The sequence below is a fragment of the Rhinatrema bivittatum genome, chromosome 6 (assembly GCF_901001135.1).
Source record: "Rhinatrema bivittatum chromosome 6, aRhiBiv1.1, whole genome shotgun sequence".
Taxonomy (NCBI): Eukaryota; Metazoa; Chordata; class Amphibia; order Gymnophiona; family Rhinatrematidae; genus Rhinatrema; species Rhinatrema bivittatum.
In genome coordinates this window covers 207,034,680-207,049,748 of record NC_042620.1, presented here as the reverse complement: position 1 = coordinate 207,049,748, position 15,069 = coordinate 207,034,680, and the positions used below count along the sequence as shown (strand labels likewise).

The following is a 15,069-nucleotide window of genomic DNA, read 5'->3' as shown; positions in this document are numbered from 1 at the left end:
CCCAGCCCCTCCCCCAGGAATTCAGGGCCAAGCACAAGCCAGAGAAATACATGATAGTCAGGTATCCTTTCCTAGGCAGAGAGGCTTAAGCACAAGTGATGCTTTTATTCAGTGCATAGGGCAGGGAGAAGGGAAGTTAGTGTTTAAACCCTGACATGGCTTGCTGGCAAAGCTCATAATTCCCACATCTCACCCTTTCTGTTTTTGTTTAGGCAGCTCAAATAAAGCTTTAGACCCTTACTGAAATCTGTTATGTCTTGGTATGGGCTGGAAATAGGAGAAGGGGGATATGGAGAGGAAAAGCTGAGTCGGCGTGGTGTGCCAGCTGCCGATGAGCTCCTGAATCTCCATATCACCCAGAGCTGGTGCAGCGTGGTGTGCCAACTGCTGCAGGGCTCAGGATTCCCTATTAGGCATCTTACAAGACATCTTTGTATCCGGGCTGAGAGCAAGGTTTCAATATGGATATGAGGTTGGGTATGCACTGAATACAGCATCACAGGCAGATAATTAAGACAATTATGGTCATTATAATAGAAATCACCCTTTTGAGACCAGAAATATCAGGGAGCCAAGACCATAGCCAGTCCCATGGAGAAGTTGGTATTCTGCCTGAAAGTGGTGCATCAGCAACCATGGTTTCTATCTGCTCTATGGTATGTGTGAGGTTTGCTTTATAGTCTGATATGTACACACAGCAATGAGATCCAATTAATGCACAAACACCACCCTTTAAGGCTAAAATAGTGTCCAAGCTATAGCTGTTCTGTAATGCTACTTCTCTAATCTGAGAGACTTCTGTTGTGAGTAGTTTTAATGCATGGACTGTCTGATTGAATAGGGCAGTCGTCCAGTTAGCTAGGATGTGTAAGTCTCTGTAATTCATATCATTTGGGTTATATAACTACAAAGGGTAAATCCCTCGTCCCCGCTATACTTTCTGTACCTGCTTGGGTCTCCCACTGCACATCCTGAAATCTGCCAATTGCATACATATGTGGTATAATTATGTAAGTGTTCAGTGATTAATACAAAGGTTCGGTTACAATATGGATATTTCCCACCTGAATCCCCTTCCCATCCCCTGTATCATAGTCCCAACAAAGAGCGGCAGTCTCTTGAATACGGCTACCAATGTGTAGTATGGTAGTATTAACTGGAAAGTTAATGAAAACACCTCTCTGTAAAGGATAATTAGTCCATATTGTAAGGTTAAATGGTACAGCATGCATCAGTAGTTCTCCGCAGGCATAGGTTGGCATGTGTGTGCAGATTCAACAGTCTGTTCGATACAACAGGTGTGAAAAGTTCTGTGCATTGAGGATGTACATGTTGTCCTGTCAGAGTCCTTGTTCTGAAATTGCCATAGCTGGAGAAATAAGGCAAAGGAGGAGGGTGCAGAACACAATTGTTAATGAGTTGGCATTCAGGCAAGAAAAGGCGGCTAATAAGTTCTCTGGAGTTTTCTCAAGGCCTTGCTTTTCCAAGAGTTGTGCAGATTGGTTGGATAGGGCCTTAATCTGTCCCCAGGTCATGTGGTGCTGATTTTTGCGAGGAGTCCGGTCTCTGTCCTTCTGAGGGCTGTGGAGGCTCAGGGAGAAGTTGGGGATCGGGTCCTGTAGACCTGGACACCTTTCCATCTTTCCACGGCTTGATATAATGGCTTGGAACCCACCCAAAGTGGACTTGTGGGAGTAAGCAGAGAAACATATCCTCGTTCCCCATTTTAAGGGAACGGGACCGTACCAGACATTAAATATTCTATACAAAACTGATGGCTGTGGGTGACTAACCCTAGTCCCATAATGATTACTCATGGCTGTGGTCTTAAATTTGATATGTTTAGATGATTTAAAGTAAACAATACTTTGTTCAGCCAGTCCAGTTTAGGGGGAAGTCCAGGGGCATTCCCTCCTTTTTGTTTTTGTTTTGTCAAGAGCTCTTAAGGGTATGATTGGCTCTCTCCACAATGGCTTGCCCTGTGGTGTTGTAGGGGATGCCAAATACGTATTTAATGTTCAATTATTGACAAAATTCATGCAAAGGAATGGCTGCAGTAAATAGAGCCATTATTAGTTTTCAGAACAGAGGGTAACCCCATTATCAAGAAAGTTTTTATGCAGTGATCAATTTTCATTCAGTGAAATAGCATAAATGTAAATTAATCATTTAAAGGAAAAGTCATTTGCAGTAAGCTGAATCACAAATGACAAGTATTTCAGACATTACATTAAACATATGTTACACAAGACTGACACATATTCATATTCATTCATCCTGCAAATATTCATTTACACAAAACTGACATATTCATTCATCCTGCAAATGTTCATTCATAGTCTTCTTGGCATCAAGACAGACAACAGATAACACATAATTTGAGCTAAAAATCTTATCAAAAAAGGTATCAAAAACAAAATTAGATCAAGGATCAAAAGTCAAAAGGTGTTAGAAAAATGTTTGAAAAATGTTAAAATAAGCTGCAAAGTGTTCATCTTCACATCTCTCATGGCAGAAAGGCTGTCAATCTGGAAAATATTAAAAACTGGCATACAGCGAAAAATTACTAAGGTAAGGATTAAAGTGAAGTTTTTACTTTTTTAACCTTGGAGAAATCAATTCTATTATTCAATTTAATAAAATCAATTTGGATTTGCAAGAAAAGGCTTGGGAGGGATTGCTTTAGATGTAGCAACCTCTGTCAGTAAAAATTATAAGGTTCAGAATTCTGTAAATATTTGTGAAAAAGAAAATAAAACTGAAGTTTCTTTAAAACATGAGGACTGTAGATCTGAAAAATAAAAACTATTATACAACAGAATTATTAAAACAATAATATAACTTGTAGAATAACATAGCGCCTCCTAGTGGAGACACCATCATTACTTTATAGAATGCAACTATTGTTCCAGGTTGCAATCAATAATACTCTGAGCTTACTTTCAATGTGGAATATCAGAATAGAATTTCTTCTTATAATTATTAGAATAGGAAATTAAACACACTGTTCAGTAATCTCAGTTCAGTATTAAAGAAGTTTGAAAGTATTAAAAAGATTAACAACAGATGAAGGGCTAGTTTAGGAATGCATTGAAGGTTGAGGGAAAAGATTTGGATCAGCAGGAGATCTGATCTGTCTGAGTTATAACATATAGAAACTAGGGAGAGAAACTGCAGGACTAAGTCCAGTTTTTTTCTTTTCAAAAGTTCTCCCTCCCCCCCCCCCCCCCCCCCATGAATGGCTACCAAGAGTTAGTAAGAGGGGGAGGAATAGTGTTTCTCAAAAGAAAAGAAACAGAGCAGAGAACTCCACCCAACGAATTAATCCTTCAGTCAATAGGAACTGAAAGACAGTATTGTTTAACAATAGATAACATCAACCAGAAACAATGGCTGGCAAGGACTTGCTGATTCCTTGCAGACAGATACTATTTTTCTCCTATAGGGAAAATTACAATAAGAATACAAGTTCTGTGCGCTGGCAATACAAGCTATAAACTTAAATCTCAGAGAAATGGAGTAATTTTAAATGTGAGCCAAATTAACTTTGCAAAAAGAACATTTTAACATGTAATTTATACAGTATATTCAAATTTCAGTACAGTTTTAACATAAGGCTCTGCATACACTTTCTGTGGGGGAAATACTCTCAAAGTATGCAGATTTTTTGTAACTGAATTCAAAGACTAAGAGAAACCATTTTTTCCAAATCTGTCCTGTTTGTTCAATTACTCTGTTTAATCTGGTCTGCAATAGGTCATTGAAGTGTCTAATTAAATCATTTTTTTCATATTGATATTTTCTTTGCTTGTAACGCAGGAGTGCAGCTGCCTGGCCCAAGGTCTTATACGCTGATTTCTTTGAAGACCTGGGGGCATAGCCACTGCTCATGGCACTCCAGGCGGCACTCAACTCTATTGCTGCCACACCTAGTTCTTTAATCCCTTTTGTAATGGGAGAGGCTTGAATCCCTTTCAATAATTCCTCCCTTGTGAGATTTCCATGTTCTAGGTGAAATCCCATGCTGACCGCGGCACATAAATTGTTACCGGGAGCAGTGGTTTGAGATGGTAATTTACCTGGACAAATTGGTGATGCAGAATTAATGACTGTCTCAGGCAATGGCAAATGAGGGTACAGGGAGTTGGTGATTGGTGGGGGAAGGGCTTGCAGGCAAGATGGAGGGAGGCTAGTTTTTCTGACCTCAGTGTTTTCAGTTTCCTGGGGCCTTTTCTCTGAGGTGGATGCAGAGGAAGCCACAGGAGCCATGGTAGGGGACGGTGCCTTGTGAGTGTGTGTCCCCAGATGTTCTATTTCATATTCTGTCCCCCTTAGTTCATGGGTCTTTTCTGTGATGAGAAAGGCTTGAAGTCTTTCTAATAATTCTTTTTCTGTAAGGTTTTCTTTCTGCTGTTTCTGCTGAAATTCAATGCTAATCACCCCACCCAGGCCAGGTTGTGGTTCAATTGTGCTCAAGGACTGCTTTTCTAAAGAGGTGTGAATGGGCTTGGGTGTGGGTATGGAGAGCTGATACAAAGAATTTGCTGTCTCTGAGGGAGATTGAGCATAAGATGGGGGAAGGGTATTCTGATTGAGTCTGCCTGCTTCTAAAAGCACATGGTTTGGAAATGCTGTCTTGAAACTTTTTTTTCCTATGTGTTCTATGGCCTCTGTACATTTTTGCCAAATTAATAATTGCTTTATGGGAGCTCTGGGGACCATATGAAGACTATTGCCTATTAAAATCCAGTCCTGGATATTCAGAGTTCCCACCTCTGAGTACCAAGGGCAACGGCAAGCTATTTCACTTATTAATTTTTCTAAGTCCCCCAGGCTGACTTGTGCTTTTTTTCTTCTGGTGATGAAATAATGATTCTTGATGATTTTCTGCAGCTCTCTGGCATGTAGCCTTTGCTGTACAGACAAATCACTTCCCATGCTCACGAATGTGGGGAACAAACTTGCTGAAAAATACTTAAAAAATACTAAAAAGTACTTAAAAAATACTTACGATTGCAAATCTGTTGAACTATGTCCAGCCGAATGAGCAGAGAGTTTATCATCACGTCGCGGGATCACCAGATGTAGAATATGGAGGCAATGAATACGCATCAGGCAGCTTTCATGGCAGGCAGGAAAAGGACTGAGCACACCTCAGGGCCCTCTTTTATTGTACATTCATACAAAGGCAGATGATGTGTCATTACATGATTGGCTACTTTCCACATAGCAACAGACGTGTCATTACACCATTGGCTTGGTTCAGGGGGTGTATACGGATCATTTCATTGGCTGCTGAATTCTATACCTCCTGTCTCTGTCCTGCCTCCGACCAGGGAACACCCAGCCCCTCCCCCAGGAATTCAGGGCCAAGCACAAGCCAGAAAAATACATGATAGTCAGGTATCCTTTCCTAGGCAGAGAGGCTTAAGCACAAGTGATGCTTTTATTCAGTGCATAGGGCAGGGAGAAGGGAAGTTAGTGTTTAAACCCTGACATGGCTTGCTGGCAAAGCTCATAATTCCCACACATATACATTTGTTTTTAAAAGCTATGAAATAAAGTTTCAAAGAAACTGCATATGTAAAAGTGGCATATACATATGTAAATAGATTGTAGTCACATACATGCTATTTTATAAGCATAAAAACTAAGCGCATATTTTCACTTTCGCACAGAAATTTACCTGTGCAAAAGAGGGGTGGCCTAGAGGTATTTGGGGGCCAGGACCAAAGGGAAGCATGTGAGTTGCTATTATTATAAGGGATTTATGTGAATACATCAGGCAACTTGTTTATGCAATTTTACACCTGCTAATTTTCTAACACAATTGATATCTGAATATGTTGCCTGCAATTGGTTAGGTGGGAGGTCTGATTAAACTGGGCGATTTTGATGGTGAAGAATTAGGAGGGTCTCGATGACCTGGAGAAGGACTGGGTGAATTGGTGGAGGTATCAGCAAACTGGTGATGTCAATTACACATGTATATTTGGAAATGCATTGACTTCTGCTTATAAATCAGGGTATTATGCAAGCAAATTATATTTTTCACTTTTAAAATATCTGCATGCATGTTTATAAACTAGGTTGGAAAGGTACACATCTCCAAAGCATTGCATGTAACCAAACATACATGCAAATGTTGGCGAGTAGACATATGGGAATTTTATAATCTGCACATAACTGATATGTGCAGGTTATAAAATAATGTAGTAAATCTTCGTGTGGTCAAATTCATGCCTATATATGGCCAAATGGAGTTTTTTGAGTTATCCACTGTGGGGTGAATTGTAAAAACCTTGCTCATGTTAAAAGGCCCATATACACAAGTATATGGGCCAAGCACGAGTGGCGCATATTTCAAAAGCTGCAAATTACGCACGTACATGGAAGCAAAAAAAGGGGGCAGATTTGGGGCATGTCAGGAGAGTTCCTGGGTGGGTCCAACATTTACGCATGTAATTCCATATTTTAAATCTGACAGAGGCAGCGTGCAGCGGCCTGATAGCCGTGCATATTTACTTCTGCTCTTGATGAGGTGTAAGTCTGCATAACTCTACTTTTAGGCCTATAATAACTGGGTGAGGGGTTTGGATATATTGGGAGGAATGCAAGCTGAAGAACCAGAGAGGTCTGAGTGCCCTCGAGATGGACTTGGCAAACTGGTGGACTAATTGGTAAAGCTAGAAATGACCTTCACGCGAGCATGCCTTTTAAAACCGACGAAGTCCTAAGGAAGCTACATGAATTACGTTTGCTCGAATAACCGCTTAAAATTAGGAGCACACATATGCTCGGTAGGTGTATTTTAAATCATACACATGCAATTGTTCGCACAATTTAAAATTCCTGTGTATGTCCCCTGACACGCACACACATGGGTGCCTGTGCGCTCATTTTAAAATTACCGTCCTTGTGTGTAAATTCTCTTGGCAAAACTATATGCATCAAATAGCAGGTGTAGTTGTGTGTGTGTAGTTTGTTTTGCCGGATAATTTCAAAGCAAATGTACACACACAAGTTCACTTTGAAAACTAGTGACACGTGGGCACATAACAACCTGCAAATTTATGCAGACTGTTATAAAATTACGCTTTTAAGCTAGTTTATTATCCAGTCGCGTGATATAACCCCTCAGGGAATGACACATTTTAGATTAGAGAAGATCATAAACTAGCTGAGCTAGTTTATGGATGCTGTTGGAAGCATCCATTTTGTTCAAGCAGCAGAAAAACAGTAATATGAGAAAACCACTGTGGGAAATTGATGAATTGATGAATTTATGACAACGTCAATTGTTCACCTACAGCTGGTATATAATAAATGCTTTAAATAGTACTAAAGAGTAAAGAGCTTTCTTTAATGGAAAGGAGTAGCCTAGCGGTTAATGTATTAGTCTATGACAGCAGCTAAGTGTGGATTCAAATCCCACTATTGCTCATTATGACTTGGGCAAGTCATTTTACCTTCTCTTGTCTCAGAAATCTAAATTATGTGGACAAGGGAATGCTTCAGCCTTAACACTGGATAATAAAACAAAAAAAGTATAATAAATGGTAAAGAATTTAATGTAAGCTTTATTCTCAAGATTGAAAGCATCATGCTTTCAAATGGGTGAATTACTTTTAGTTGATTCCTATTTTTTAACACACGTAGACTGTAAAAACCTGATTTGATGGCTATTGACAACCTCTGAGAGCATCCATGTTGTATTGTTGGCAATAGACCAGTCAGAGATGTCACAAAGTCCCCTATTTTACACAATAAAGAAGGTCTTATGGCATCATTCCTCTATTGCTACATAAAATTGATCCTCTCAGTATACCTAGAAACCCTTTCTCAAGGTAAGATAATTCACAGTCTACTTAGATCTAAAATTTATCATTCATCCAGTAGTCTACTTAAACCTAGTTAGACATTTGATTATCAGACTTCTGATCATGGGATTCCACTGTAATTATTTTTTTTAATTTTTATTTTATTTCTGACAGAAAGCAAGAGGGATATTTTATTCATGATTGATGGTTCATCAAATCTGGCGGGGCTGTTTATCCCAGTTCGAGATTTTTTGTACGAGGTGATCAATGATCTCAGCGTGGGTCCTGATGCAACACGCGTTTCTGTCGCTCAGTACAGTGACAATGTCAAAGAAGAATTCAAATTCAACACCTACTCTTCCAAGGACGATATACTTAACCATGTCAGAAAAATGAGGTTAAAAACAGGAAGGACCCTCAACACGGGAGCAGCATTGGCTTATGCAAAGAATGAACTTCTCACAAAGGATGCGGGGAGCAGGATTGAAGATGGAGTGCCCCAGTTCTTAGTGCTGCTTTCTGGAGGACGGTCAAGGGACAGTACTGAGCAACAAGCAGATGCTCTGAAAAGAGCCAATGTTTTCACTTTTGCAATCAAAGCCAGAAATGCTGATGCAGCAGAACTTGAAAGAATAGTGCTGACCCCAAAATTTATTTTGCCTGCAGAAGATCTCAATACCATCTCAAACATACGTCCAGAGCTTGTGAATTTGTTGAAAATAGACAAGATTGAAGTAATTGAAGGTAAAACATGGGTGGACACTTCTTTGCACATATTTTTAATTACCTTCTTTTTCAGGTAGGGTTAGCAGAAGGAGGATGGTGCAGTAAATGAGTCTTACAAGTATAGGCTGAATAAAGATATGCCCATATTAGTTTCAGCATGTTCTTCTAACCTTCTCAGTACTGTAAAACAGTATACCACAGGTACATTTTTCGTTTATAAACTACCAAACATGAAATTTATGGTAAATTTCAATCTTAGGGCCAGATTCATTAAAGTTATTCTTCCATTTTGTGTCTACGGGAAAAACCATTAGTGAATCAGGTATTAAGTTCCTTAATTGCAACAATTTATAGTGTTATTGTTTGCTATAGTTATATATATCTTTAGGTCTATATTCAGTACATTTTTTGGCTAAGTTTGGCACTTAGCTGGACAAATGCCAGGATTTAAAAATCCTGCTTGTTTGATCACCCCCGTCATAGCTGTATAACTTGAAGTCCAGCAAGAAAACTATCCGGCTATGTTAAGTGTGGTCCAGGGGCATTCTAGCGTGGAGCATCATTATCTGGCTAAGTTAATGATTTTCAGCATTATCCTGCTAACCTAGCTGGACAGCTTTAGGACAGCCTAAGAGCAGACCTTTTTTAGCCAGATAGATTTATCCAGCTAACTTTAAGAAGGCTGGGTATATTCAGCAGCCTTCGATGACGCAATGCAAATCTGAAAAAGAGGAGTTAGGGGTGGGCTTGTGTTACAGCTCCCAGAGAGCCAGTCTAGCTATCAGGGAAAAAAGAGAGAGAGAGACTAGCCATAATGCCCTCATACTAGATAGGTATTTATATCTCTAGGAGGCCCACCTAGTAACTCGAGGTGAGGTTTAGGTGTTAGTGTAGGGGTTTAGGGGCCACTTTGACTTTCAGAGTGAGACGTACGAACAGAACAGTGCTCTCTTGTGAAGATTTGATGTCCTTTGGAGTAAGGAAACTCACACTAAGATGAGATTTGTACAATGTTCTTTCATCAACCTAGCTTGATGTTACCCAGGTAGAGAGTCCCTTTTCCTATTGCATGCGATACTTATGGCATTTTGATAAATGATCCCCTTAGTATCTGATTCACTAAGTATTTTTTCCATAGACACAAAATGGGAAAAAAGCCTTATTGAATCTGGCCCATAGCTAGACAAGTTTGTCTGGTTTACTTTTCCAGTCACACAGCAACTGAGTATGGATCTCTTTGTTTTTATTTGTTAACCTTTGTTTCCACTTATTCAAGTGGAGTAACACGACAACTACATTATTTTACATGAATTAATGGACAGATGAATATAGCTAATAGAATAGGCACTCTTGCTTATTGCGAAACACACTTACAAAGTATAACTTTACAGTAACATAATCATGCAAATGTTTTAAATGTAGGATGAAATTTTGCTTAAACTATAGCCTTTCTTTTACAAGTTTGAAGGAATATGACGCATGAAGATCTGAAAATGTAATCTATCTGCATTATTTTCCTTCCCTGACTTAAATACGCCCTCATGAGACTAAAACAACACACTTACTTTTACCCACATTGATGGTGGGCAATTTTCAAAAAGCTAATTTACACAGGCAATTGTGATTTTATGTTCATTCATCAGTCTTGTCTTGTTATTTTTTGTGTCAGTTCAGATACCAGTTGTTCACGTTATCTTTTTCTAACAATATTTCATATTTTAGTTGATGATGGAAAAAGGAAAGATGTCGTGTTTCTTGTTGATGGCTCTGATGCTGCTAGATCTGGCTTCCCTTCATTGAGAACCTTCGTTCAGAGGATAGTTGAAAATCTTGATGTAGGCCATGAGAAAGTGCGTGTTGGTGTCATTCAGTATAGTGACGACGCCAGGCCCGATTTTCTTCTTAACAAATTCGGAGACAAACAAGAGGTGCTCCGCGCTGTTCAGAACCTATCCCCAGTAGGAGGATCTCCTCTCAACACTGGTGCTGCATTGAATTATGTGACTCAGAATGTCTTCACGAGCTCAGCAGGGAGCAGGGCAGCTGAAGGAGTTCCCCAGTTTTTGATTTTACTGACAACTGGGAAATCAAGGGATGACGTGAGAAGACCTTCAGCCACTCTGAAGACCGGCGGAGTTGTTCCTTTTGCTGTTGGAGCCAGGAATGCAGATATTACAGAGCTTCAGACCATCTCCCTTGTCCCAGACCTTGCTGTCTCTGTACCTAACTTTAACCAACTCGAGAGTGCACGGCAAAAAATCTCACAAAAAGTGGATGAATTGAACAAGGCAGAAATAGACGTCTTAATTCAATCTCTAGCTCAAATTCCAGGTAAAAAAAAAGACATTTCCTGCTACATTTGTTTGAATTTGAGTATGCAATGATTTGATCTATACTGCAGCATGTGAAAGACTGTTCTTTTTAAGGAGGAGGACAATTTTCAAAAGCCACTTACCTAGGTAAAGAAACTGAAAATTGTCCAGGCCTTACTTAGCTAAAACTATGCTCAGGAATCCTCAACATGCATAAAAGTAGGTGGGAGGGGGTAGGGGGTGGGGGTGGCTTGTTTAGGTCCAGGGATGGAAATAACATTCACTTCAAATCTAAGTGCATTATTTTGTATGTTAAAAATACCCACAAAAAAGCAGGTGCAGATCTCTGCGAGTACTTTTTCCCAGGTCAATTTTCAAGGCGATATATGCTCATATTTTTCCTTGGAAAACTGGTACAAAGCTCACAAGTACAAGTATCCATGAATTTGGCAGCTACGCAAGTAGACTTGAAATTGTTCCCCTAGATGCAATTTTCAGACTGTCCACTTTAGGGAAATCCATGGGTACTTCTCACACATAGATTTTTTAACCAATTTTCAAAGAGAAAGTATGCATTTAATTTGCCTTTGAAACTTGGCATAAGGTACAATGTACTTGAGAATATTTGCAACTGGTTTTTTTGTGTGGCCAGATTTTGCAAGGAAAATACCAGTATATATAGATTTCAAAATCCAATCTACACACATTATTCTCCCATCCTACTCAACCCCCCCCCCCCCCCCCCCAATGCCAGCCCTAAATGTGACTAAAATTTTACATATTGCTGTACATCATGTGAACTGTTACTTATATTGAGGGACAGCAATTTTCCTACAGATTCAGATAACAATGGCATAAGAGTTTGAATGTGTTGCTAAAGTGGTATACAAAATGATTAAAATAAAAGAGGAAGAAAGGAAAAATGTTCAAAATAGTAACAGTGAAGTAAAATTACAGCCAATTTATGCAGCATTTAACTGCATGAATATCTGAAAATTGCTCTCTTAAGAGGCACTACAAGAGGGTATGTTTCCCCCGCAAGGTTTGTACCCACAATAAAAGCAAAATTACAGATATTCAGTGGTTTTGCTTTCATTATCGCCAAGGGTAAAAAGTTACCATGGTATTTGCACTTTGTTTTTTGCACAGGGAAAATTTTGAAGGAATATAACCCATGAAGATTTGAAAATATAGTCTATCTGCATTATTTTCCTTCCCTGACTTAAATATGCCCTCATGAGACTAAAACAACACACTTACTTTTACCCACATTGAGGGTGGGCAATTTTCAAAAAGCTAATTTACACAGACAAAAAATGTTTTATCCGTGGAAATCAGCTTTCAAAATTATTCTCCCCATCAAGGGGGGATATAAAAATGTAGATATTACTGAATTACACATTTGAATTGGTTACTTTCTCTTCTGCAAGATTGTGTTTCAAAAGGTGGCTGACAATTGCAGTCATTTATAAAACAGTAAGTCAGAACCAACAAATTTAAAAGAAGAATATTTACATACAGCTTTGACATACTTTTCCGGAGAAAGTGACCTATTCCTTAACTTGAGGCTCAAAGTCCTTTTGTCACACACACATACATTGAATTTCCCAGAATTTTATAAGGAATTAAGTCACGTTAAACTAGCTGCCTAATCTAATAATATACCTGTACTAAGGTCCATTTCTTTACATCCTGTGAGCTTGACAATTTTTCTTTTTGTTGTCAGTTTGCAATCTCCTCAACTGCTTCGAATGAAAAATATATACCTCTCTCACTAGCAGATCCTGAAGTCAATTTTCAAATGCCATTTTCATAGGTAAATGGTTAGGTACCCCGCCAATTAGGCTGTCTAAAAATTGCCTGCCCTGTATTGCAGAGAAAATTAAGATGTGTCATTTAACAACATGCCTGCTTTAAACTGCATTTTTTTTAGGCATTCCTGGAACATGTTTCTATCAGAAGAGGCAACAAAGCAATTAGTTTTACATTTCCAAAACTACACACATTTTTCAGAGGACGCGTATCCACGGAAAACAGAGGTGGAAATCTCTGAGGGTATTTTTACCCTCAGCAATTTTCAAAAGGAAAGTGTGTACTTTCCCTCTGAGAACTAGTGCAAAATCCACAGGGAAAAGTACTCATGGAGTTTGCAACAATCCTTATAGTGCAGACAAATGCAAATTCCACAGTTACTTTTATTGGTACATTTTGCAATAGTTATGAAAAACTGCCCAAGGAAAAAGTATCCACAGAAAATGGCATCTCCTTACTCTACCAAGCTTCGGATTTTCTCTTGCACAGAGGCCTGCGCCTAAGTCCAGCTGGCCCCTTGCACCCCAGAGCTAACCTAAGGGGAATGAGGGCTAGTACTGGTGAAACGTTAATTGGGCCTCTGCTCCTGCCAGCTCTGCCTGTTGACGGTGGGATCCTTCCTGCAGGTTGTGCCAACTCCACTTCAGCCTAAGGGTCCAGTTCTGCAACAGATTAGAACATAAGAACATAAGAAATTGCCATGTTGGGTCAGACCAAGGGTCCATCAAGCCCAGCATCCTGTTTCCAATAATGGCCAATCCAGGCTAAAAGTACCTGGCAAGCACCAAAACACTAAGTAGATCCCATGCTACTGATGCCATTAATAACAGTGGCTATTCTCTAAGACAACTTTATTAACAGCAGTTAATGAACTTCTCCTCCAAGAACTTATCCAAACCTTTTTTAATCCCAGCTACACTAACTGCACTAACCACATCCTCTGGCAACAAATTCCAGAGCTTAATTGTGCGTTAAGTGAAAAATTATTTTGTCCGATTAGTTTTAAATGTGCTACTGCTAACTTCATGAGTGCACCCTAGTCCTTCTATTATCTGAAAGAGTAAATAACCGATTCACATCCACCCATTCTAGACCTCTCATGATTTTAAAGACTTCTATCATAGCCCCTCTCAGCCATCTCTTCTCCAGGCTGAACAGCCCTAACCTCTTTAGTCTTTCCTCATAGGGGAGCTGTTCCATCCCCTTTATCATTTTGGTCGCCCTTCTCTGTACCTTCTCCATCGCAACTATATCTTTTTTGAGATGTATCGACCAGAATTGTGTTACGATCCTGCTCACAGAGCCCATCCCGCGAGCAGGCCTTCACTTACCCCCAGGCCAGCCCGACGCTTCCGCACCCTTTCCTGCAGGCCGGACCACTCCCAGACTGGGCTGCAGCCGTCGTCCTTTTTCCACGGCTTGGTGCCGCCACTGGGACTCTGCTTCTTGGCAGCCTGCAGGCTGTTGACATGCATCTTTTCTGCGGCTCTGAAGCCGCCGCTGCCGACTCCTTCTTCACGGTGAGAGGCCGTCTGGCTCCTTCTTCCTGAGCGGCAAGAGAAGCCACTGCCACTGCGAAGTAATCCTGCGGCCTGGAGGCCACCTCCAACGTCTGCCTTTTATTCTTCATGGCCTAGTGTCACTGCCAGGGCCTGCTTCTGTGTTCTTCGTGGCAGGAATGCCACTGTCCATGGTCCTGCTCTTCCCTGGGCCCTCCTCTAGGCGCCGGCAGGCACCTCTTCAATCTATTTGAAGGGCCAGCGGTGGGAAAAGCCAGCGGCCACACCGGAAGTCCTCTTCAGTCCACTTCCTGCTTCAGCCCTATAAAAGGGCTCGCTTCCAGTTTCTCAGGGCCTTCAGATCCAGAATCCACAGTTGTCTGTGTTGTTCTTCGGGTCAAGGTCCTCCGTGGTCTTCACTTGTTTAGATGGCTCTTCACTCCATGTTTCTGTTCTCCTCGTCCTGATGTTCCTGGTCTTGTCCTCCGTTGGAGCTCCTTCGTTGCCTGTTCCAAGTCCTGATGTTCCAGATGTCCTGATGTTCTGTGGTTCTGTTCCTGAAAGCCCAGATGTTCTGTGTCCCTGATGCACTCCAGGTGAGAGGGGGTGCCAGCATGGCCATTTGGCTAGGGCCTACAATGTTCAAGGGGCCTACTTTTGTTGGGCAAAATTTAAAAAGAAGCTAAATATATCTATTTCTAACATGTATAAATAAAAATGTCAGTTATAATTGAAGAATTTGCTAACAAAAAAGCTTGTAAAGCCTTCTTAAATAAATAAAAAATATTTGGGAAATTTAGAAAACAATTTCTCTTATTAAGTATCACATCAGAACCTTACATAAGGGGCCTACTTTTCTTAGCTGGCACGAGCCTAATTCCTGCTCTCTCCGGCCCTGCC

General features: G+C 40.3%; 1 protein-coding gene across 5 annotated transcripts in view; it reads left to right on the top strand.

Annotated features, from left to right (window-relative positions):
* The window catches only part of COL6A3 (collagen type VI alpha 3 chain), a 385,613-nt gene that overhangs the window by 122,322 nt on the left and 248,222 nt on the right, over nucleotides 1–15,069 (top strand). For all 5 annotated transcript variants that reach the window (XM_029606488.1, XM_029606487.1, XM_029606489.1 and 2 more), the window contains 2 exons: nucleotides 7,995–8,564; nucleotides 10,269–10,877. In XM_029606488.1, coding sequence (XP_029462348.1) covers nucleotides 7,995–8,564; nucleotides 10,269–10,877 — 1,179 coding nt within the window. The remainder of the gene's footprint in view (nucleotides 1–7,994; nucleotides 8,565–10,268; nucleotides 10,878–15,069) is intronic.